This window comes from Eutrigla gurnardus (genome assembly GCF_963514095.1).
Source record: "Eutrigla gurnardus genome assembly, chromosome: 10".
NCBI classification, from domain to species: Eukaryota; Metazoa; Chordata; class Actinopteri; order Perciformes; family Triglidae; genus Eutrigla; species Eutrigla gurnardus.
Window position 1 is genome coordinate 21,201,356 of NC_139924.1, and position 23,063 is coordinate 21,224,418.

The following is a 23,063-nucleotide window of genomic DNA, read 5'->3' on the forward strand; positions in this document are numbered from 1 at the left end:
GATCGCAGCAGGAGGCTGAACGAGAGAGCAGTTGTTACCCGGCTGTCACTCACAGCTGTCATCGCGACCGATTTGCTACTCGACAAACGTCAACATAAATTAACAAAACGTCCCGACAGTGATGTGTGCGAGTGTAACGGTTGCGTCATCCAACAGCGTACGGCTTCTCGGGCCGAAGATAACTAATGTAAATAACAGCAAACACAATGCGCCATTTTCCGGCGTAGAAGTCATGAGTGCGCTCTTCTTCAGCGATACACATTCAGTCTCGTACTTCATACAATGGAGTCTCAGACGACAGCGATGGAGTCAACATTTATATTAAAGGAGGGGGAAATCAGCTCACTCTAAGCCTCTATGAAAGACGTTTCTCTGTGAAAGAAGTCACTGATTCTGGTGAAAGATTGTTGAACTCAAAATCCAAAACAAACCCCCTCCAGATGTACAATCCCTGTCGCTCACACTGCCCCTTTATACACCCACGGCCTTTTCTCCTTAACAGTACCCAGCTGCGACGCAAGGCAAAGGAACAGCAAACAATGACTGTTGCATATGACGTGCAGTGTACATTACAGCACGACTGATACAGGAAACACCGATATCAGTTTCTATAGAGCTACATCAGCCAACCGCTCCCTCTCCCGAACACAATCCTGCTCATAACGGAGCCGACGGCTACCGCTGACGGCGGTTGCGTTGACTCGATTGCGACATGTTCAAGATCTCCTCACTGAAAACGAATAATGGCCCACGGTTATTTCTGACGCCATCATGACGTGCTCGCATGTAATCTTGTGAAATGTAGATTTTGGTGAAAAAACTAAAAAAAAACAAATAAATATGGCTGTTTTAAGGACAATATAAAATATATATGAAGGAGAATTATGACCTGCTTAACTTCCTTAACAGTAGCCCTAAGCAGCTTAGAATACATAGTTAAAACTACTGTTAAAAAGGAGTAAACAATCATCCCCAATAATAAAAACTGTTTGTATACAAATAACCATATATGATAATAACAGAAAACCGATAACATTTCAACTTATTTATTTTTTACACCGACTTCAAGGCTTTTTTAATGTATTTTTGGAACAGATTGGGGATGGTGCCTGTGGTGTTTTTCCCCCCAATCTCAGAACCCCAAGAAGATCAATGCTGTAAATGTTTCTGATTCTAGTGCTGGAAATGGCTTCATCAAAGCAAATATTTAAATAAAAATGCAACCACGATGTGTGTAAACGAAAAGAAGTGGTGCAACCCTTTGCTTTGAATTGGCCAAGAGTGCCCGGTGCCTTTTTATTTGGCTTCCTGGTAGACTGGAGTTAAACAATAGAGATCTCCACTGTTGACCTCTGAACACGGTCGACCTGGGCACGTTCATGCCACACACCCTTGCGGCAACGGCGAGGTCAACTGATGTCACGGTGGTCACAAGGTCGAACCCCAGCTGGTGGGGGAATAGAGTGCGGGGGGTCAATAGTTCCTCTATGATGGGGGCACGCGACCCGGCCTTTCAACAGCACAGGGAGGCTAATTAAAATCTAAACCATTCTGCCCTGCTGACTACGGCGGAGCTGTCTGGGAGAAACGCTTACACGTTAAAGGATTTGGGTGCATGTTTACTGGACTGACCGCATCTGAAAACGGGAACAACAACAGCAGCGGCGGCCACCACATCAGCCAAGTCATGTTCTCCATCTCACCATCTGCTGTGGTCCTCCCACACACTAGCTGGACAGTAGTCTGCCAATGCCCAGGAGGGCAAAGCAGATGGTGTGTTCACTGGCAAAGCAGTTAGCCTTTGAATAGCAAGGCACACTGCAAATTAAATGGCCACTGAGGGAAGTCAAATAATCCACTTGCTATATTGCTTCTGGGGCATTAAAGGGTGCCTTGTTTGCTCACCTGGAATAATGTAAACCAATGATTTGTCAAAGCAAAAATAAGAAGCAGTCTACTTAGTTGAAAACTCCACAAAATATGAGCAACTTAAGATGCTTAAGAAGTCTCTTTTGCACTTCCCCAGGACATACACTGATAAATCCATCAGAGGGAAAACTTCCATTTGATTTATGCAAAAATAAAAATGTTCCCTAAAGGCAGCGTTGCCTCGTGTGAACTCTCTCTCTCTCTCGAATGGAGAACAACAAAATCTCCATCCAAATTCTGGCAGCTTGGTATTAACAGGATCTATATTAAATGGGGAGATTTAATGTGTCCCTCACTCGCTTCTTGGTGTTTCGGCGCAGGAATGAATTCCAAAAAAAAAACAATTGTGTTTTATGGACTCGTGCATATTGCTGCAGCACCAGTTCTGGTTGTTTTAAGTCCACTAAGCGTTTAAGCAATGCAACAAGTCTGTTTCAAACCAATAAAAAAAATGAGCGACTAGTTTGAAGAGAGTCGTGCCGAAATTATGTGTCGACACAGTGTACTCAGAAAACATCTTGCGCTTGGGTCATCTTTGTGCGTTTGACTGTAAAAGAGCAATAAAGCACTAAATTAGTGCAATGTTAAATAGAGATTTGGGGGGGAAACCTCTGCTCTGCACGGGCAGGGTGCAAACGGGGAACGAGTCGGCGCTATCGTCGCCAAGAAACACGAGAGGAAAGTTTGAAACGGGAGTTTTCTGCTTCGCACCACGTAAAAGCGACAACACAACGCCGGCCTTTCATGGTTGTTTTGTGGAAGAGAAGGGAGGGGGGAAGAAGTAAACTCACCGTGCGATACCGCTTCCAACCAGCGCAGGTTTGGAGAAAGGCGACCCCGACGAAAAAACCCCTCTCACGACGCCAAGTTTCCTCAAGCGGAACCGAGCGGTCGGGCTTCACGACGCGCCGGGACGTTCACCAGTTCGTGGGGAAGAGTTTAAAAGTAAAGCAAAAAAAGCACAAAAAAAGAAGCTGCATCCGTGCATGTGTGTGTGTGTGTTTGTTGGCGTCGACGGCTCGAGACGACGTGTTAGCACGAGCGGGCGCTTCTCTTTGTTCCTTCCTCCAGCCCGCAGCAGCGAGAGCCTGCTCCTCCTAGGATATTATCGCCGTTCATGTGTCTCCGACAGCCGCTGATTGGCTGCAGGGTTCGGGATCAAGGAAAGGTGACCGGTGTCAAGTTAGCCGAGATCACGACGCGTTTTCCGAGCGCGACGTCCGCGAAAAAAACACTTTTGCGAAAACGCTTTTTCTGTTTTGTTTTTTTTAAATCGAATATGCGAATGTGACGCTGCGTCGGAAATAAGCGATTTCACCGGCGTTTCGTGTCGCCGGAAGCTATTTAGCTCCTAAACGTGGCCGATCCCGTGCTTTTACTTTGTATGTTTCATTGTCAAACTTTCTGTTGGAGTCCAGCTTGTTAGAAACTTGACGCAGGGTGAGGCCACTTCATGCCTTACATAGTTTTATCCTGGCTGCTGCTCTTTGTGCTCTTACTGCACTAGATCCATATAGTACGTTGATATAATAATAATAATAATAATAATAATAATAATAATAATAATAATAATAATAATAATAATAATAAACAACATTGCATTACTTTCCATTTCAATAAACTGATTTTATGTTTCATGGTATATGAAAGTGTATGGGGGGAAAAATTATGCATCATTGAAAACATAGATGAAGTAGCTGGATCTATGGATCAAGCAAGCTCTAATGCCATTTACCACAAAAGCATCCTATGAGATTGAACAGTGGGGTTTGTGTGGACTCCAGCGTGTTTCTGTGGTTTCACTGTCACCACAGTGCACACAGTCGTGGGATTGTATTAGTCTCATCTGACAGAATGGTGAGCTGATGAACATCCAGTATCTTCTGCTCCTCTGATAATAATCCCATCGCCTTTGTTCCCAGTCCAATTACGGGGCCATTTTACTCGTATCACACCTGTTAACGGTACCTACGGCAGATTAAATTGTGAGCAGGCAGGCTCGGTCGGGGATAAAGGCCTGGGTGAAATTAGACTTATTGTCAAACCCTAGACTGTGGGCTCCCTGAGCAGCTGGCCTCAAATCAATTTCCAGAGAAGAGAACTGGAGAATGGAAGTTGATGGGTTTAACACAGCGGGGATCCCCGCTTGCCTGTCAGTGGAAAACACTCAAGTTGATTTCTGTCGCTCTTTTGCAGTCAGTCAGGAAGGGAATAGTCCCACATTTTATCCAAACACACGCTTATATGTCTTCTTGGAGAAAGTTAGATCAATGAGCTTTAGAGGTGTTTAAATCTATCTATCTATCTATCTATCTATCTATCTATCTATCTATCTATCTATCTATCTATCTATCTATCTACTTGCTCACTGCAGACAGCAAAATGTCTGTTACTCATAAAGTCAGAAAGTTGATCTTGACGAAACAGAGACAGCTCATGACTCAGAGCTCCCATGCTGTGTGTGCGTGTGTGTGTGCAGTGTAGTCTTGTGTAAGAGCAACCTTTGTGCATATCTATTGTCTGTGAGAGTGCATGTTAGGATGTGTGCACGTCCGCCCGTCTGACTTCCGAGAAAGCTGCTGGGGCTGTTCGAGTCCTCCACATGTCCTCCGACAGACTTTTGCATCAGGTGTTTTCATCCTCAGCCTTTTTTTCCCGTCATGTTCTCTGCCTCACCACCCTCCTTGCACCCTTCTTTTTTTTTTCTCTCCCCTTTCTTTCTGCCTCTCCATTTCCCCGGCATCCCGTCTCCATCCAGGCCTCACGTGTCATGTCTTCATCCCTTGTTTCTCTTTCGCCAGACCGGTTGTCGGAGCCGGTCTTATAATTGGCCGGTGGACTGACAGGCAGACAATGTCACCATGAGGATTTATGCTTGTTAGGAAATAAAGGGAAGTACTTTGTGTTGACTTGGCTGAACTTCCCATCACTTTGCCTCCCATGTGTAGGTGATTTGTGTATGAGTGTTTGAATGTGTGTGTGTGTGTGTGTGTGTGTGTGTGTGTGTGTGTGTGTGTGTGTGTGTGTGTGTGTGTGTGTGTGTGTGTGTGTGTGTGTCTGTGTGTGTGTGTGCCGCAGAGATATGTCCCTGAATTCACCCGAGCCAGTGTGCTTCTCGTAGCTGACCACAGTGGAGCGGAGGGTTCAAAGGAAGCCAAAGTTAAGTGTGTTCATGTGGTGCTCGTTTTTTTGGATGCATTTCAATTCAAATTTTTAGTCCAAAGTCACCAGACTGACATATTTTCATACTTTCCGTGTCTGGTTCTGATCATTATTGCACTATGTATGTCGAATGTATCGTTTCTCCTCTTATATTCAAATCTCTGGCCCTTCTGTGTGGAGTTTGCGTGTTCTTCCCTTGTCAGGGTTGTTTAGGTCTCGGTTCATCCGGCTTCCTCCCACAGTCCAACGACACGCACGTTATGTTAATTGTTGAATCTAAATTGTTTAATGGTCGGTCTCTTTGTGCCAGGGTTGGTACTGCATCTCTCGCCCGATGTCAGTGGTGTTGACTCCGCCCCCACACAACGGATTCAAATCCTTTAAGTCGCGCTAGTTGCACGGCAATGTCCATTTGATGCTCAGCAACACACAGGACTTTCACTCAGGAAACCGCTGTTCTTCAAGGGTCTTTCAGCTTTTCACATAACGTTTGCCATAAGCAATATTACTATTTGCATGATGCTATTGATTTATTGTTGTTGTTGTATTTGTGACGGTTTGGCAACAAGTTGGGCTGATACAAACTGGACAAACAGGCCAGTATCTCTTTTTAAATCAGCTGAATCAATTTTAGTTTAGTTTAGTTGTTTTATGGTTTTGTCCTCTTTACCATTAAAAGAGCAGCATTAGCCTTTGCGGCTAGTTTCCAGCTGTAGTCCCCGGGTTGTAGCAGTGTCAATAAAATACATCAAATACATCACTTAAAAGAATTACGGGATACGTGTGAGGGATAAGAATAAAAAGTTTACACAAGGAGTACAGCAGCAAATATGATTATGATGATGCTGATGTACGAAATGGGCATAAAGGGGCACTCTTGTCCCAAAGACGATTCTGTTGTATATAACTTCTGTGGCTCTCATGGGGGCTTTTTAAAATCAATTCCATGCAGTATGTAAAATTATTTCTATTAATCAACTTCATAAGGCATAAATCACACCTTGCTCAATTAAATAAGACAGGGTATACAATGTGGAAATGTATTCATGTATTTTTGTCTGTGTCTTTAAAGAAATAAGAAGCATTTGGCATGAGACCTCAATTTGAAACATGTTCTAATGTGATATGAACCTGCACGTGAACTTTAAAAGATGTGAGGATTTAGACAGAAGACGCTACTAAGTTGCATCATGGGAAATGTAGCTGGAGCTGGACCCATATACTGTAGCTATTTGCTTCATCTTAGACCACTCTTTAACTTTGTGTCTTGTGTTTCTCAATCATGGTGCAATGCTAAACAGCTGGACTGCCCCTTTAAAAACAGATGCATGCTGCATCCCCCTGGAGGAATTTAGGACGAGGAATCTCTTCTATTGCAAGTGGAAATTGGAAAGTGTGTGCCAAAGAGATAGGCTACAGAAAAGCAGAATGATACAAAAAAAAAAAAAACCTTGATTTAAATGCACAGACTGGGAAATAAACGTTAATCTTTACATATAACCCAAATGCAGATTAGTGCCCAGATTGAGTTTTTCCCCAGGATTAAGCCAGACAACAGAAAACACCACAACACCGAGGCCAAAAGTCTGTCAGAGGAAATGAAAAAAACCTGCATATTTCAGTCTATTTCCCTTCCCTTCCACTCCAGTTTAGAGGTAAACAAGGTGCCAGTCATCACCGGCACCGCCGGGTCTTCTGCTGTCGTTTCAGTGTGTCCCCAATGCTCAATTTAAAAGTGAGGCACAACCAACACCCAGTGGCACTTTGTATCATCCCAAGGCCATTGGCGTCGCTGGCAGATTGCGGGAGCATGCTTTCAGAGAGCACACTCCTTCTTTTCAGGCCTGCAAAATAAATATGTGCGGCGTCTGACTCAGGCTGGTCCTCCTGGAGCTAATGGGATGATGTGATGCCGTTGTTTCCAAGCCAGGAAATGAGCTGTGAATTAGGTAAGTGTGTTTTTCAGTGGAGACGATACCATCATTTATCTGGCATCTTTTTTTGTTGTTGTCATTCATTCCGTCTTTTGCAATCAGTTTATGTTCCGCCTCTGTTGGCATAATGAACAAGTAGCTGTCTGCCCCATTTCATGTCACAGCTGTGTGAGCCGCAGCTTACGCTTCAACATTTGTTGGTGGGCCTCTTTTTTTTTACCCCCACTCTTCCATCCTTTGGCTGCAGGAATGAGGCAGAAGTCATCTTTCAGTATCTGCTCTATTGAGCTGATGTTAGAGAGTCACAGGCTGGAGGTAAGCAGGACGACACTGCCATCTGCTGGCTGGAAGTCTACTTGCATCTAGCTGCCGTACATTGAACGTTAGAGCACCAAAATGACACACACCTTTATCAAGTGAGTAAGGAACCGCGTCAGATATAACAAAGGACAACTCTTTAGGCCTCTTTAGGGCCTCTTTAGGACCGAGCACATCACAAACAGTAGGCTGTTGTCATTCATCTCCAGACCAACAGGTGGCGCCAGATCTACTCTCTACACATGTATTGAATGGTTATGTTCTCGTGATTTTTTGAGAGGTGTTCCACTAGAACTTCTAGACAATCCATTAATGGGTTAGGGTTGAGATTTAGGTTTGTTTATGTTCGAGGTCCCACCCCCAGGGGGGGAAATCGACAAATACACTGTTGTATTTCTCCCAGTTTGTTGTTTTATGAATCATCATTCTGCACATGCAAAACTCTTCTCCAAACATTTGACAGGTAATTTGATGTTAGCATTGGAACTGTGCAACAGCATGCGGATGTTAGTATCTGGCTCAAAGCAACGCTGTCACTGAGTACACAAAGAGCGGCTGGCAGACGATCACGTGTTGTAAAACGTATTAAAAAAGGTAGAACATTTGTTTTATACAGTTCAAACATTCAGAAACGTGTCTTCCTCTCCGGTGTGATGAACCTTCAAACGGCCCAACTGTCTGAAATTGTTCCCACACTGTTCGCAGCTGTGTGGTTTGTCTGCTGTGTGGGCATGCTGATGCTGATCCAGCTGTTCTCCATTAATACTCTCCTCACACTCATCATGTGGTCGAGCTGGGATTTTGACATTTCTATAAAGCAAAAAAACAAACAAATGGACCGAGAGAGAGACAGTAAAGCATTGCATCAAGAACCTATAATATTTGAGTATTTGATCTGAATCTGTATCTCTATTAATTTTAGTGCCAAACCCATACACTGACTGACTCCAATATTGTGCATGCATTGATTGACAAGTCTCCCATTATTTGATGAAATTATTGAAACTTACTATTGAAATCTTATTCAAATTACCATTCCTTGAAATATGTTAATAGATTAAAGTCATACACATGAAGGATTCTTAATTGTCCTTTCCGCATTTTGTCCTACTATATAAAATGTGTCAGTCAATACACTCATTAATTTGTAAAGCTACTATTGCTGAAATGCGAGTAAGTAGGAATCAGGGAACGCAAACTTCTGGCTTCAGCACTCTATTGTAGCTCGAGAGCCTTGAAACACAGTCAAAGCTTTACAGGCCACGTTTGCAAAGAAGGTAGGATGGTAACTCGTAGGATTGCTGCTATATGACGACTTCAGAATCAAAATAAAGATGGGATTATGATAGAAGTGAATGACTAGTACTCGTGTAGTGCAGTATGAAGCGTGTGCATATGCCCATGCTCTTAGCGGGAAGGGTTTAGGACAGAGAGGGGAGATGGGGAAGTTGTAGGAGGGTTGTATTTTGAAATATTGGATATTTTTTATGCCTTTTCCAGAAAACGGCCTACCATGGGGGGACGAATTACAATAAGGCCAAAAATAAACTGCCTACAGCATCTTAAATTGTAGCTAAATTAACTGACTTTTAGTCCTTTTTAAGATCCAGCCGACATCCAGTTGAAGTCATGTGTGAGAGTAACTAGAAATGCAGAGAATGTGAGAAACGAGTCATGAATTTCACCGTTTTGAGAAGTTTTATTTGAGGATTGCGCCAACCTGTGAAAAACTCCCATGAAGCACTTAAGCATCGGAGTTTGTTTCTTTCCAGTAAGAGTTCCTGACACTTAAACGTACTTGCACTCATTCCATTTCATTGGCTTTTTGTTTTACAAAAACAGGTATGAGAGAATGCATAGGCCGACGGCGGGAAGATAAAGAAAAAAAGATAAAAACAACACTGTTTGCTGCTATTCTTCCGAGTGCATACATACTCCTATTGTCTCTTACACACAAGACACGACTGAATGACATACGCTCGTCATTTCAGCAAGCACACGCCAAAAACACACACACACACACACACACGCGCACACACACACACTTACTGGCACAGTATGCAAACATGTGGGTGCAAAAGAATAACCATGGGATGCGGAATTTAATGCATCATACGACAGACACTGGTAGAACCGAAAGAGATACATTTACCCATACAGTTAAAGGGTCGCCCGAATACATTTGTTTTTGTGAATTTGCACAGTGAGGCTAATCTAATGCATCATTCGTGTGTGGTGTAAAACTGAAAAGTGTTTACAGTGAGCATTACGTCATTAATTCCAGAGAAGAGAAGCATCGGAGGCCGTTTGGGCGGGGGTGGGGGTGTGGCACACATGCCGAAGCCGCTTCCGCATTGTTGTGCGCGATTTGAGCTGCATGTTTCGCCAAAACCACTCCTCCCGTGGCCGAGAGCCAGACAGGCAGCGCTCTGTAGCGCGTTTACCTACTTAGCAGTGAAGAGTGGAAAGGATATCAGTGTGCGTTGGAATACACTGCAGGACATGGCAACAGCTCATTCTGTTTAAAGGCGAGACGAGCGTTAGCATCGTGGGCTAAGCAGTTCGTGGTGAAGGCTAGGCTAGGTTCTTGTGTCGTGTTAATACAGAGGGAAAGTTACTTCCTTGGGGAGTAAGATACATGGCTAAATGCTGTTTTTTCCCCTCTGTTGTGCAATTTAAAATGAAAAAGCAAAAAAAAAAAAAAAGTATCCAAAGTGTGAGCAGGTACCTTTCCATTCCATGACATCCGACGGTACATAACACGTGCAAACAAACCAAATGCAGCTCATTCACTTTTCAAATACAAGTGAATAATGGGAGGGAGTCAACAAACTGGTAATTGTTGGGTTTTTAGTCATACTGGTCTGCATTGAATTAATGTGCGCTTATGAAGAGCATACTCCTGGCCACTTCCTCCACAACACTGTACAACAACTTTCCAGAGTAAACTCAAGAGGATTGTCCTCGCCTGTAAAACTAGCCTGGATTTTCCAACCAAGGGAAAAAGAAAACAACAACATGAGATGAGGATCCGGGAGAAAGACATTGAAAAGTGCTATATGAGCCAAGGTAACAACTAACTGGCAAATCCCTCCTCCAGAGAAAATGCACCAAATGTTTGCATCTTGCCATTTCTGGGCAGACGAATGCAACACAAACACATCATGTAAGCATCTTATATCCATCAATATGACAATTTGTTAAAAATGTGTTAATAATATTTATTTTTAATTCCCTACATGGGTCAGTGTTTTACCTTCTTGCCTCTAGTGGAGTTAGTCCTCCTTGTTATTTAACATTCCAGCAGTTAGAATGGTGATTATATTCTGGTTTAGTTTGGGGACTATTTCTTTTTTTTAACCCTGCATCTAGCTAAGCGATTCCCCTCCTTCCACACATGGTGAACACAAACAGGTTCAGAGGTCGATGTGATTACATGAACTTCACTTGTAATAAGCGAGCAGATCAACATTGCGGCTATTTAGAGAGCTGTAAATCCAGCGTTATGAGGAGATCGTGGCCGGTATGTGGGATATTGACAGACTTAAAGTGAGTGTATCCATGTTCACGATGAGTTAAAAGGTTTACCAAGGGCCCCCAGTCATCACACAATACTGTTGTACAACACTACGTCTCCATAACTTTAGCTGTGAGAGGTCAACCAACACACCACTACCTCCATCAGCCGTTGTGCAACTCAGTCGTCATCCCATTTCAACACAAGGCACATCTCCCATTCACCTCCCTCGCCAATTCCACCATCTACACTCCATTAACGCTCCCTCAACATGTCATGAGGCCCCCCAGTCAGATACTTCAGCTCACTACAGTCTGGCATCTTTGTATACTGGTCCTCTAGTGGTACTCTGATGGATGCAATATGCCAATAAAATATTTTTAAAAACTGATCATCAGCATGACAGCAAAGCCTACTGTTAGAAGGGGTCTTATATCCACGAAGGATTGCAATAACTGTACTTCGCTTTCCTTATTAGTACTGTTAGAGGCAGAATATACTGGAACTTGTTCTTCAGCATTCTGAAGGCGAGCTTCCAGAAACGACGTATATAACCGAACGGAGAAAAGGATGTAATTAAACTTAAAACAGGGCAACCATTTCTCCCCAAACCATTGTTAGGAGCACTTTGATCCTGCTCTCTGTGCCAGACCCTTTGGTCTTCTGGCGAGCAGGCTGTAGTGCTGGCTGGTGTGCAGTTCTCGTTCTCCTTTCTCCGTCTCTGAACAGGGGCGGGGTTAAATATACAGTCTACGTGGGGGGAGGGAAGACTTTAACCATTCAGGAGGTAGACCACAAGCTCATAGGTGCACATCATGATGGCGGTGTTGGGGATCTGTCGTACCAGGTGGGTGGTGAGGCCGCGGTAGAGGGCGCGGTAGCCCTCCTCTTTGGGCACTGTTGTTAGAGTCTGGAAGAAGGATTTATACTTGGTGCCCTCCTCGCGTAGCCTGGTGCGGATCACTTCTGCAAGGGCGAGAAGGGAAGGGTCAAAAGGACAGCATATAAAAATCACCATAGATATTCCATTAGTGCCGAGTACTGATTTTGTCACGCCTGTCGGCGTCTGAAAACTCTGTCACGGGTTGTTACGTCACTGCGTTTCCCCAGCTCCTCTCTCTCTCTCCTCTGCTGTGTTTTGCGGAAGTGGGTTTATTTGTGGTTTAGAAAAAATCAGAAAATGACTCCCTCTCTTCATTCACTCTCCTTTAAAAACAGCAACAAATAATGTGACTACATATTATTTGTTAACTAAATCCATCTGTTGAGAGTTGCCCACGTGCAGTACCGTTTCACAGAGCGGGAAACGAGTGGCGAGTTCCTAAAGATGACACGACATCTCGATATTTCATCTCTAATTTGCCGAAACCGGATCCAGGATTTTAGGCTGTATTGAAAGGCGCTGCCGATGCTGGTACCTGTATCAGAGCAACTCTACTGAGCACAGACTCTTACCATGAGGATAAGCGATAGATGTTGCACAGGTCTTGGAGGTGGCGGCGGCAAGCATCATCCCGATAAAGTCTGAAGCGTCTTTGGACGTCTCCTCTTCCTCGTCCATGTTCTGTGGAGCCTTGGCCTCCATGAGGCGCCGTTTGATGTTCTCATAGATCACAAAGTGGATCACAGTCTCTGAGATACCGGCGTAGGATGCCGACATGCCCTTGTAGAAGCCACGCAGACCGTCTGTCCGATACACTCGACGCATGCACTCGAACGCGCTCATCCTTTGCTCGCCTCGATTCCTGACAAATACAGAAAAAAAAAGTCAAGTGAGAGGTCATGAAACATCTTGTAAGGATGGCTCACTGTTTCCGTTTGTTATTCTAACTCTTCTTCACTTCCCTGGAACAGCTCCATTCATTATCAATGCAAATGCGTACGTTTACCAGCACTAATAACGTCTCCGCCTGCAAAAGTATCTCAGCAATTTGCTCCACTTTAGAACCGTAATGGTTATAACAAAGCAAGGGAATGAATGCAGCTGCTAAGTATTAATCAGCCACGACTTGGGTGTGTGTGTGTTCCCCTGGCGAACCAGGTGTTTTATGAGCACAAGTAATTGTGCCTGGGTGTGTGATGCGTCATGGCAGGTGTATCTCTCAGGAGTCTCCAGGAAGCACAGTGTTGAGAGTGCAGCCGTTTGTGTGAGCGGTTATAAAGAAAGCTGCAAGGAGCATCACCATTTCTTATTTTTTTTTATACCAACACTAGGTGCCTGTATGAAATGGAGCGGCGAGGGGGGGAGGAGATGTGGAAGTGTAGGTTCCACATCAAATGTTTTGGACAGCTGTTGTTTATTTTTTTTTTATATACTTAATTATGAAGGAGAATTCCCTGGACACAACCAAGGAATGCCTGTTTAAACTACACAATGAGAACCTGTTCCCGTGTGGTCCAGGGTATTTGCATTCATTAAAAAAACAAAACAAATCAAAGGGCTCATAACAATGGTTAGTCTGTCTCTTGGGAATTTGAATTTTGTCACACCCTCGTGTCATATTTACCTAGCATCCAGCTGGAGACGGGTCTTTATGAGCCATATTGGATTGGTTGCTGTGATGGCTGTAAAACCTGTGGAGGAAAAAAATCAAATGACATTGTATCACGCTGCCAGTCTCACTATAAAAGTCACAAAACTCTGAGGAAGACATAGTGTTCTTTATGATGCAGTCATGTTGGTGACAATATCAAAAATGTGAAGTTACAAGGGACGCTACCATCTATAGACTCTTCTCTGTGTACCAGCAGGGAAGCAACTGATGGTCATACAAATTCAGGGAGTAGAGGGCAGATATGAGAGAGAGGGAAAGCGAAGCTCAGATCTGTGGTGAGTACTCACGCAGACCCAAGTAACTCATCACAGATGCAGCTAGAGACCCCTGGTGGTGTGGGGGTCTCGTGAGAGAGAAGCGAGGGCGGAGCTTAAGCCTAAAAGAGACACAGGCTTGTGTGTTGCAAAATGATCGGCATGCAGCCATTTCGATTTTCCATTCCTCCATTGTTCCACAGGAATGACCACAGGACCTTTCAACGTCATGAAAAATCCCTCGACGTGAGGCTTGCATTGGACACACATGTTCACATTTACAATACGTCATACTTCTACTCATTTCAGAGTAGAAATAACAGACCTTTAACGTTCAATAATATGACTTTATTTTAGTTATATAGTTATAGCTATAGTTACTGGTTAATTTTCATATTTTACAATACAAAAACATGATGTGGATCCCAGCCATTTAAATGTGTGTATAGTTTTATCTCCGTGTCATGTTTCAGAGGTCTAAAATTGAAGGCAGCTCCACCATAGAGATTCTCTAAATGTCCTCACAATGTTTGATTTAAGTAACTGTTCAAACGATCCATTATGGAGACAAGAAAAAGGCCACAAATTGAAAATCATAAGTATCAGAACTTCTTCTTTTTTTCCCCCTTCGTTCTTTCCATTAATCATCTCACTCCGATCCCCACAGATTTGTCTTGTGACCCCTTGGAGGGGACTGCTACCGAGGTTAGGCACTACAGCTAAATGTGTATTATGTAGTTGAAACTAGCACAACCCTGATATCATTTAGAAATAAATAATCAGCAGATATTTTTCTGCAGAATTACTGCTTTTATGTTTGATATTCAAGCTGCATTTGACTGATAATGCTTCCGTAAGCAGAACTTTTACTTGTACTGGAGTACTTGTTACATTATTGGATTATTCAAATAATATAATTTCTCTACACATACGCTTTGGTTCATCTTTAAACCGGGTCGACATCCATTGGTAGCCATGGCCAGGGTTGTGAAGATTTCTTTAAAAATGCAATCCGATTACCAATTACCTGTTTGAAATGTAGTCAGTAAATTAATCCAAGTGCGACAATATTAACGTCAAGCAATTTGATTACTTTCCATTGCTTTTGGATTATCTCAATACCAAATATGCAAATAAATGATAAATTATTCATATTTCACGATCATTTTGTTGGTAAAGCAGAAACAAGTTCTGCCTCCCAGCAGTGAAAACGCAGCAATCATCTAAAGACTAAACTCGCTTGGCACATTAGCGTCACTGGATGTTAACTTGGAGCTGCAGCAGTACCCATGCAAATTAAATTAACCTGGTTTGTCCTGTATTATGTTTGCTGTCGGAAGCGGTCCTCTCATTTCCTCCGAACCGCCTTTGTCACACTGGGATGCCTCTCGGCAAAAAGGCTACTCTTGATGAATCGAACGAGGACACACAGTCCTGCTTTTTTATAACTTGCTAAAACTAAGGGCGACATTTCCACCTGGCGAGTTTCAGTTATCGATTATTTCACATTACTTCAATCGATCAATGTAACTTTTCACACAATATGGATATCAAAACATTTCTTGTTAACATTTCAATATTTAAACATTTATTTAACATGGCACTTTGCACAAACTAATGAGACCAACAACTGTTTAGTGCAATGTACTGTTATGAACCTCAAATAAAAAGGTACATATTAAAGAGGGAGTCATCACAACAGTTTCTTCTTCTGATACGTCTTCTTTTTGTTATTAGCCTATTATTATTAAAAATCAAAACATTCATTTCCTATAAATTATTTACAATAAAAGTACCCCTTACTTTGTTTTTTTAAAGCTTTTTTGTGAAGCGGCAATAACCTCGTGTCGACGTATTTATGTAGTCGATTACGACGAGTTGTCCCAGCCCTACTGTCAGTGCAGCTCAGTCAGCTCTGCAGAATATGTGGATTGTCATCCCAGAGATAATAAAAAAAGATGACTTTGACACTGGGGGTTAAAAGCGGCTCCACCTCTATACACACACAGGCATAATCTAGCAGGCTGACTGACACACAATAATGGCTTGGGACTTCTAACTTAACCCTGACACACACTAAGCGTAAGAGAATAATGAAACTGTATTCAAACCTGGTCTTTTAACACATTTTGTTTTTATTTAAGCTCTTTGAAGAGTGCAGTTTTGGATGCAAGATTATGATAGTTTTAAATTTGCACTTTGCTTTTATTTTAGTGTAGCTTTAATCATTTTAGTTTAGTTTTACTTACTTTACTTGGTTTGCTAGTTTTGTTTTAGTTTCAGTTTTTCAGAAAGGGTAAGTCTCTATATGACGGTTTACATCAGACCTGTATACTGTAATAACTCTGCTTTGCAGGGCAACTGGACGGAAGGTGAAGGAAACAGGATGAACCATTTAGACTCATAGAGATTTATGAGATTATTGAAAGACATGCACATACAAACAAGTTCTTCCCCTGCTCCCATTGTATAGCAAAAGCACCATCCCCACAGTGCACGTCTTTAATGCTGGGTGTGCTCACGCTGTTGTTAAAAAGTCTTGCACAGTGGTGAATGTCAACCCATCCCCTCACATATGTAGTTACCTGCCATTCCAGCCGACACCATGTGTACCTGTGTGGAGTCGGGTTCCAGCACGCCGTTGAGTTTCTCTTTGGCAGTGGAGTAGGCAGCGAAGTAGATCGCTCTGTTGGAAGCAAAAGAGAAACAGTGAGCGTACGTTATACCAGGACGTGTTTTTTTAGTGCAAGGAAAATGAGTCCCAGACAACTATTTTAGAGCGATGTACCTTATTAATTACAGCACGTTAAATGGTCCCCATGTGATGTTCTGCTTAATGAGCTTTAAAAATGAATCATGTACGTGTAAAGCTAACAGCCTCAGCAAATCAGCCTTGTTAAACAAAGAGGCCACTGAGTATAAACAGCACGTCTTCATTTATTTTCACTCATTATCTTTTTTTCACTAATTAAAAAAAGAGCGATCATGTTCGTGCTGATGTCTAAATACAACCCCCCCAACAGCACAATGTGCAGTCAGGTTCATTTGTACAAACATTTGTCAAATGTGATTACTCAGGCCTTTAATGATGAACAAAGCATCATGAGTCACACTACAAAAACAATCTATGTGTTTTTCTAATCATCTTTTAACCTGCGTCACCGCTCAGGAGGCCTTATTGCCTTACCTCCACCGCATTAGCATTCATTCATGGGAGATGCTAACAAAACACTCCACATGTGCCGAGCACTGGCAGCCAACTGCTGCACCATTAGCCGCTGCCTGCTGCCATTAGCCCCTACTTTGCTCCCATCATTACCACTGAAGGTGATAAATGATCATGACTGTTACACGTTATTACCTAACTGCAGTCAATGCCAGTATTTCCTAGACACAGACCAAATACAGCTTTTTTTTTAATTTTATTCTGTTGCCATGCATCGACACAGAAACCTGCTGACAAAGCCACAAAGATGAATGGGACACTAGCATTTGTGGATGTGTCTTGCTGTTTTTCTGGACGACTCGGAGATGGCAGAAATGTATCCTGTTTGAACATCTCAATTGCTTATATGGATGTAAATTAACCTGTAGACTGACTTCCATAACGGGTCAAAAACGTCCTTGTTAGATGTTGAAATCCTGAGTTTATAGCCACCAGCAGCTGCTCTGTTAACCCATTAAAGCTGTATAGCAGTGTGTTACTTTTTCATGATATTAATTTGCTTCCCTCCCAATGTCCCAGCTTCACCAGTACACCTTTTTCATGTAATTGATGGCATTACTTAGGACTTGGTGTTCCACACTAAACCATGTCAGCCAAAGGGCGTGCACAACAAGACTCTGGAAATGGCTGACCTAAATGGAATGCAGCCAATAACACCTGTGCTACTCTGGCTACGTTAATGAAAAAAACGTCTGTCGTCAGTGAATTTCTTTGGCTACTCTGTGGTAGTCTGGTGAATGTTGAAGCATTACAGCTGCTGGAACCGGAGAATGCTAGAATGAAACAAATTGCCAATACATTTTCGGTCTATTAACTAAGTGATCATTGAACTTATTCTGACACTGGACACACAATTTGGCAGATTTACAATTCCATCAAATATTCAAAGAGATACTGTTTCTGGTCATTCAATAATCTCTACTTGAAGATGGCACTAATATGTTAATGGTCTTGATGTCATAATTGAGGTACACGTCGCTGAGAATAATGATGGTGACAATTAGAGGTGACAGAAGACGGCTTACCTGGAAGGTGCCACTCCCACCAAGTTTGGCCCCAAGCCCCTGAAGAGAGAGCGAGGTCCTTCTTTCTCCAATATCAACCTGAATACAAAAACATACATTATGACTACCACTGAGGCAATATGCATACTTTTATTACTGGGTTACTACTGGTGTTTGCACATGATTTTTTACCAGTGTGTTCATATTTCTGGTAGTTTGATGTGCAGATTAAATTACAATTAAAAATCCAGAGACATTTTTTTCTTCTTTTTTACGTGTTTTATTTTGGCCAACAGGGATGGTGATGTCACTCCATTCAACACTGAGGAGTAAGATAAATTCGAAACTATTAACGTAGTTGTCTTGAAGTTTTTTATGGATATTTAAAGGTTCCCCGTGGAGTTTGTGACCACTGTTAACATCGTGGAGTGATGTGTGCGTCACCGTTTTGTTTGGTGTCCTGCATGCGCACCATGACCCACATGCACAGGTGACATGATGCACATTCCAGTCAATGGTTTCACACTACCGATGAAGAGTTGGTGGCAAAATGTCAAGAAACTAGGTTTGTCACGATAATGGAATTTGAAAGTCGATACTGATACCCAGGAGAATACTCGACACTCGATCCATTTTCAAAACCACCGGGAGACTAATGTTGCACTAGCTTTACTCACACAATGCCTGAACCCAAATCTACAATTAGTTTCTGACTTACCAACAACAGACAAAGCAGCTTCCTTCCTTGCTCCAGACAAATTGTGTACCAAATAGAGTTGGTACAGCAGGTTGCTACTGTAACTGTCTCATTGCTGGTCAACTTTTCAGATGGATTACGTACGTGACACTAGCGGAGACAGCAAAAGTATAGATTTTTTTGACAACCCTACAAGAAACACCCCAACAAACGCAGTGAAGGCGCGCAGGTGCTTAAGTGGTTAGAGCTCATGCCATGTACCCATGTACGCATATACGCAGCTGACCCCGGTTCGAATCCCGGCTGGAGGTCCTTTGCTCTTTTGATCAACAAGTTGAAGTCTTGGCCGAGACTCCCCAACTTTCCCCCCCATTGTCTGGCTGCTCCCTATGATTCAGGTCCTTTTCTAAAAGTACCTGACGATCAAAAACATCTGAGAAATAAGGGAAAGTCATCCACTTTAACCAGGAGCAGCCGTAATAGTCGTGCATGTTCTCATTTTTTGTTGTGTACAGCTTAATAAAAGTAGATGCTCTTGTCTTCTCAGCTATGCATGTGTTAACAAGGGCATGTCGCATTAGTTGCTGCAGTGTGCAGAGGCTGGCCAAATAAACTCTTTGTAATCGTCATGGAGCCTCGCTGACCACACCCTATTCACCAGTGCCATGTCAAGACATGCATTGTGATTGAAATTGAAATACACCACAATGTAATCAGTTAGGCTGATATTGCCAGCCTCCATAACAAAGTGTCGACTGCTGCAGTGACTGGAACTTCATATCCGTAACTTATTTCAGTAAATTTGAGAAGTGGCATGGTGCCATCAAACACTGTTTTTTTCCCCCCAGAGGCTCTGCGCAACCAGAACATGACCTCTTTTGAAAGACAGACAACCACTCTCTTCCTTATGGAGCGGATCTAATTTCCTTCAGCATCACAACTGGCAATCTATCCAAATCCAAAGAGGCTCTTCTTGACTATGTGGACATAAAATGGGGCTTACCATAACAGAGACACATGAGGGTCTCAGACAGGGACTGTCAAATATATCAAAATCTCAAAAGATGAAGAAATAATAATAGTTTGTTTTATAATAAAATGTTCTGGTGTGTGCCCGCTGTGTATATTTTTCCCCAAATGGTGAGGCGTTGGGTTTCAGGGAAAGGTCAACCTTGCCAGGGGGACATCAGCCAGACCAAACAACAACAACATAGTGTCCTCTGCAGGCAAACCTCGCTCTCAGAACAGCTCTGTTCATTTTGGCCATAAGTTGTCACAGTTAACTCAGGTGTGAGTTTAGGCAACATTGTGTACACAGTTTACAAAATATATACTGGATGTAACCAGTTCCAAATTATGATTGTTTTTGTTGTTGTTGTTGTTTTTATAATAAGTTTAGGCATTGTTGTTTTGCTCGTCTGCTGTGATAGTGACTCACTTTTATGCACTACAATCTTTCTAAACGTCACTCAGTGTTGTGATGTCAGGAATATTATTTATCTTATTTGGGTTGTTTCCAGGCAGACATTATTGAGTGTACACAGCGACTTTCTTGTTACTCCTCTCGGAATGCGTTTATAACATAAACACATTCTGATCCTGTTCTGAACTTAATCATTTTTAAATATTTTTTAGTAAGACGAAATATATGAAAAGGATAGTAGATAAGATAAGTAGTATCGACATGGCAGTTGGAGAGTGGTAAATATTGTTGTGTACCCACTTGAGACAGTGCAGGGGGCCTGGCGGGGACATTCGGGCCACACTGGCCCCGTTGACAGTGCTGAGCTGAACCTCAGACACATAGAGGGTGATGGAGGATGACTGCAGACGGGTCTTCACTACTTCCAGTGGACAAGTCAATATAGCTCCTACCGTGCCCCCACATCTGGCAGAAAGACAGAAATGGGAAAAAAATGGTGGTGACACAGCAAAAAGAGTCCTTCTTCAACATTATTAACAGCTGTACGGTTGTGGGCGTGAAAAGTGTTAATGTTCTTGCATAAATAAAATTAGCGAACGACGTGTTTGGTGGAATTTTAAAGATCCCTGGCATGTAGACAATAAATGGCGAAGTGGGGGATCGGAGACAGCCAGGAATGCTTTGTGTTTCTTGTGGGAATAACAACACGCTTCTGTTCAGCACCACACCACATTCCAATAATCACAGATGTATGCATTTTCATTTCAAGGAGAACCAAACAGGAATCACAAAACTGCAAAAATACTTTTAGATTATAAGAACCTGCCATTGAAACCATCCTGTTAATAGAAAAAACAAATGTTGTAGGGATGTTATGTTTCTGATTTTGCTGTCCCACTTATCAAAACCCACACACTGATAAGGGAGAAGAGAAAAAAATAACGTCAATATAGACGGGACTATATAAATAAACTGAACCAGATTGTACTGTACTTGGCAGGGCCAGATTAGAGGATATCAAAAGCTAGAGCGACGGCAGTAGTCTTTTGGTGTGGTTAATTTTCAATCAGCGCCGAAGCAGAAATACAAAGTCCTGTCAATAGAGTTGTTTTTGCTTTTTGCAGAGGAAGGCTGATCATATCAGTCCGCCTACCGCAGAGAAAACAAGACAATGGCATAAGAAAAGCATAAAAAGGTTGCATACTCTTATCATAGGCTATTATAACTAGAAGCATACTTTATTTTCAGTAGAATTCTTCATCGAAACCCATTCTAGTGAGTTATCCCTCTGTCAGTGTAGCCGCATTATAGAATAAGAAATGCTTGCAGACAACAGCATGGGAGTCTCTGCTGCTGTTACTCCCAAAAGGAATGAATCATGGTCAACTTCACGTCTCAACTCATTAGCTGGATAGCCAGCTGGAGGCCAGAAGGAACGATTCTACAACATTGTATTTTATTAACAGGGGTGTTGTTTCACCTGTATTGCTGCATGCACATTGAGTCTCACAAGGATTGTGCAATCACAAGCTCTCCTAACAGTTTTCACACTGCGATGAATTCGTGTGCAGACTTGACCAAAAAATTGCATCCCTTTATCGTGAGCGACCTTTAGTGACAACGTGTCTACGTTTGTTTTGATGTAATACGTTGCACTTCGCATTAAATGTCACAGACGCGCGCAGACTCGCGACTAGAGCAAGCCTCCACACACCAGCCATTTCATTCATACATCAAAATGTCATTGTAACTTGTGACATTGAGCGCAACTCCTACGGGACAAGATTCGTTGGCCGACTTCCAACGTGCTCGGGTTAACATTATGCCACCGACCAAAAAAAAAACCCTGTTTTGAACACACCAATACAAACATTACCTAAAACTACAACGTAGTTGGTTAGCAACGGTGGTTAGCCTTGTTAGCTAGCTAGCTCAGCGGCTGTAACAAACGTGACAGAAAACACTCACCCTCCAGCAAACAGATGAACCAATGTGTCTCTTTGACTCATTATTTATCATATTCGGGAACCGTCCACGGGGCACCACGCGGGGAAAACGGGGAGAAACGGGAGATAACGACCCCCCCAACCTAGCAAGCAAGTGGTCCTCGGTGCGCCTGTGTTGTGGTGGAGGTCAGTTGCGTTGGGAAAACGATGGTATGTAACAGCTCACTTAGCTAGCTTCGCGCTAGCTGCCAAAGCTAAGGGGTTTCCGGTGGTAGAAGTCGATGTCAGAGCGACAGGTTTGCGTCTCCTCCTGTAGAAACGGGGCAACGACTCGCCACAGCGTGCTCGACTAATACGGGTGAATATAATTCCGATCTTGCGGTGGCAACGAATGTGAACGCAACTCGGCCTCAGTCACGTTGACGTGCCTTGCCCCCTCTGAGAGCCCTTGTGGTCAGGTCGCAATGTTTATCGTCGAATGCGAACCCGCAAAACAGAGGCGCTGATTGGCCGAGGTCTGGCATAGACCCGCCCCGTCACTACTCTTTCACGTGATATCGCTTTTATTTTGAAGGGGGCAGAGATCATCACTGGGGATGCGACGGGGAATTTTAGCTGCTGTAACGCAGAGTAGACGAGACTTGCAGCTTTGCTTAGGTAGGAAAAAAGAGAAAAGTAATAAAGAAATAATCACGTCGTACAGGCTACAAAACGTCATCGTTGCAAGCGACAGAGTGCAGCAACTTGTTTGTCTGGTTTTACACACAGTAGCCTACAGCGTGCGTTTTTTTTAATTGTTGTAAATGATTATACATGTTTAGACAGCAGTCGTGATCACAAGAACCGAACTGGGGAGAGTGCCCAGATTTACACGGGGCTTTTGTTTTAAAAGATCACCGCCCGAACAGGGACTTGAACCCTGGACCCTCAGATTAAAAGTCTGATGCTCTACCGACTGAGCTATCCGGGCTCTGAAAGCTACTACAGGACAACGTTCCTTAAATTTCCAAATAAAAGGTTACTCCTTATTTGCCTGGTTTTCCTGAGTCACCAAATGCATAAAGCACCATCATACACTACAGCATGTGGAGAACATGT

At 42.9% G+C, this 23,063-nt stretch overlaps 3 protein-coding genes and 1 long non-coding RNA gene across 4 annotated transcripts in view; 1 reads left to right on the plus strand and 3 right to left on the minus strand.

Annotated features, from left to right (window-relative positions):
• Positions 1 to 3,001, minus strand: part of LOC311020214 (SPRY domain-containing SOCS box protein 4-like) — a 41,268-nt gene extending 38,267 nt beyond the window's left edge. Inside the window, exon 1 of the mRNA XM_084020142.1 lies at positions 2,721 to 3,001. The gene's annotated coding sequence lies outside the window, so the exon portion shown is untranslated. The remainder of the gene's footprint in view (positions 1 to 2,720) is intronic.
• A 6,030-nt stretch (positions 3,002 to 9,031) lies between these two features.
• LOC311020223 lies at positions 9,032 to 10,438 on the plus strand. The gene is made up of 2 exons (XR_014597884.1): positions 9,032 to 9,745; positions 9,799 to 10,438. It is a non-coding gene; the product is annotated as an uncharacterized lncRNA (long non-coding RNA).
• farsb (phenylalanyl-tRNA synthetase subunit beta) overlaps positions 9,824 to 23,063 on the minus strand; it is a 387,447-nt gene continuing 374,207 nt past the window's right edge. Inside the window, exon 19 of the transcript XR_014597883.1 lies at positions 9,824 to 9,836. The gene's annotated coding sequence lies outside the window, so the exon portion shown is untranslated. The remainder of the gene's footprint in view (positions 9,837 to 23,063) is intronic.
• On the minus strand, positions 10,575 to 22,454 carry LOC311020211 (solute carrier family 25 member 36-A). The gene is made up of 7 exons (XM_084020139.1): positions 21,988 to 22,454; positions 20,320 to 20,484; positions 17,921 to 17,998; positions 16,255 to 16,355; positions 13,368 to 13,434; positions 12,316 to 12,605; positions 10,575 to 11,826 (listed from the first exon to the last, which is right to left on the minus strand). The coding sequence occupies exons 1-7, from the start codon at positions 22,026 to 22,028 to the stop codon at positions 11,633 to 11,635; spliced, it is 936 nt and encodes a 311-aa protein (XP_083876265.1). The 5' UTR covers positions 22,029 to 22,454; the 3' UTR covers positions 10,575 to 11,632.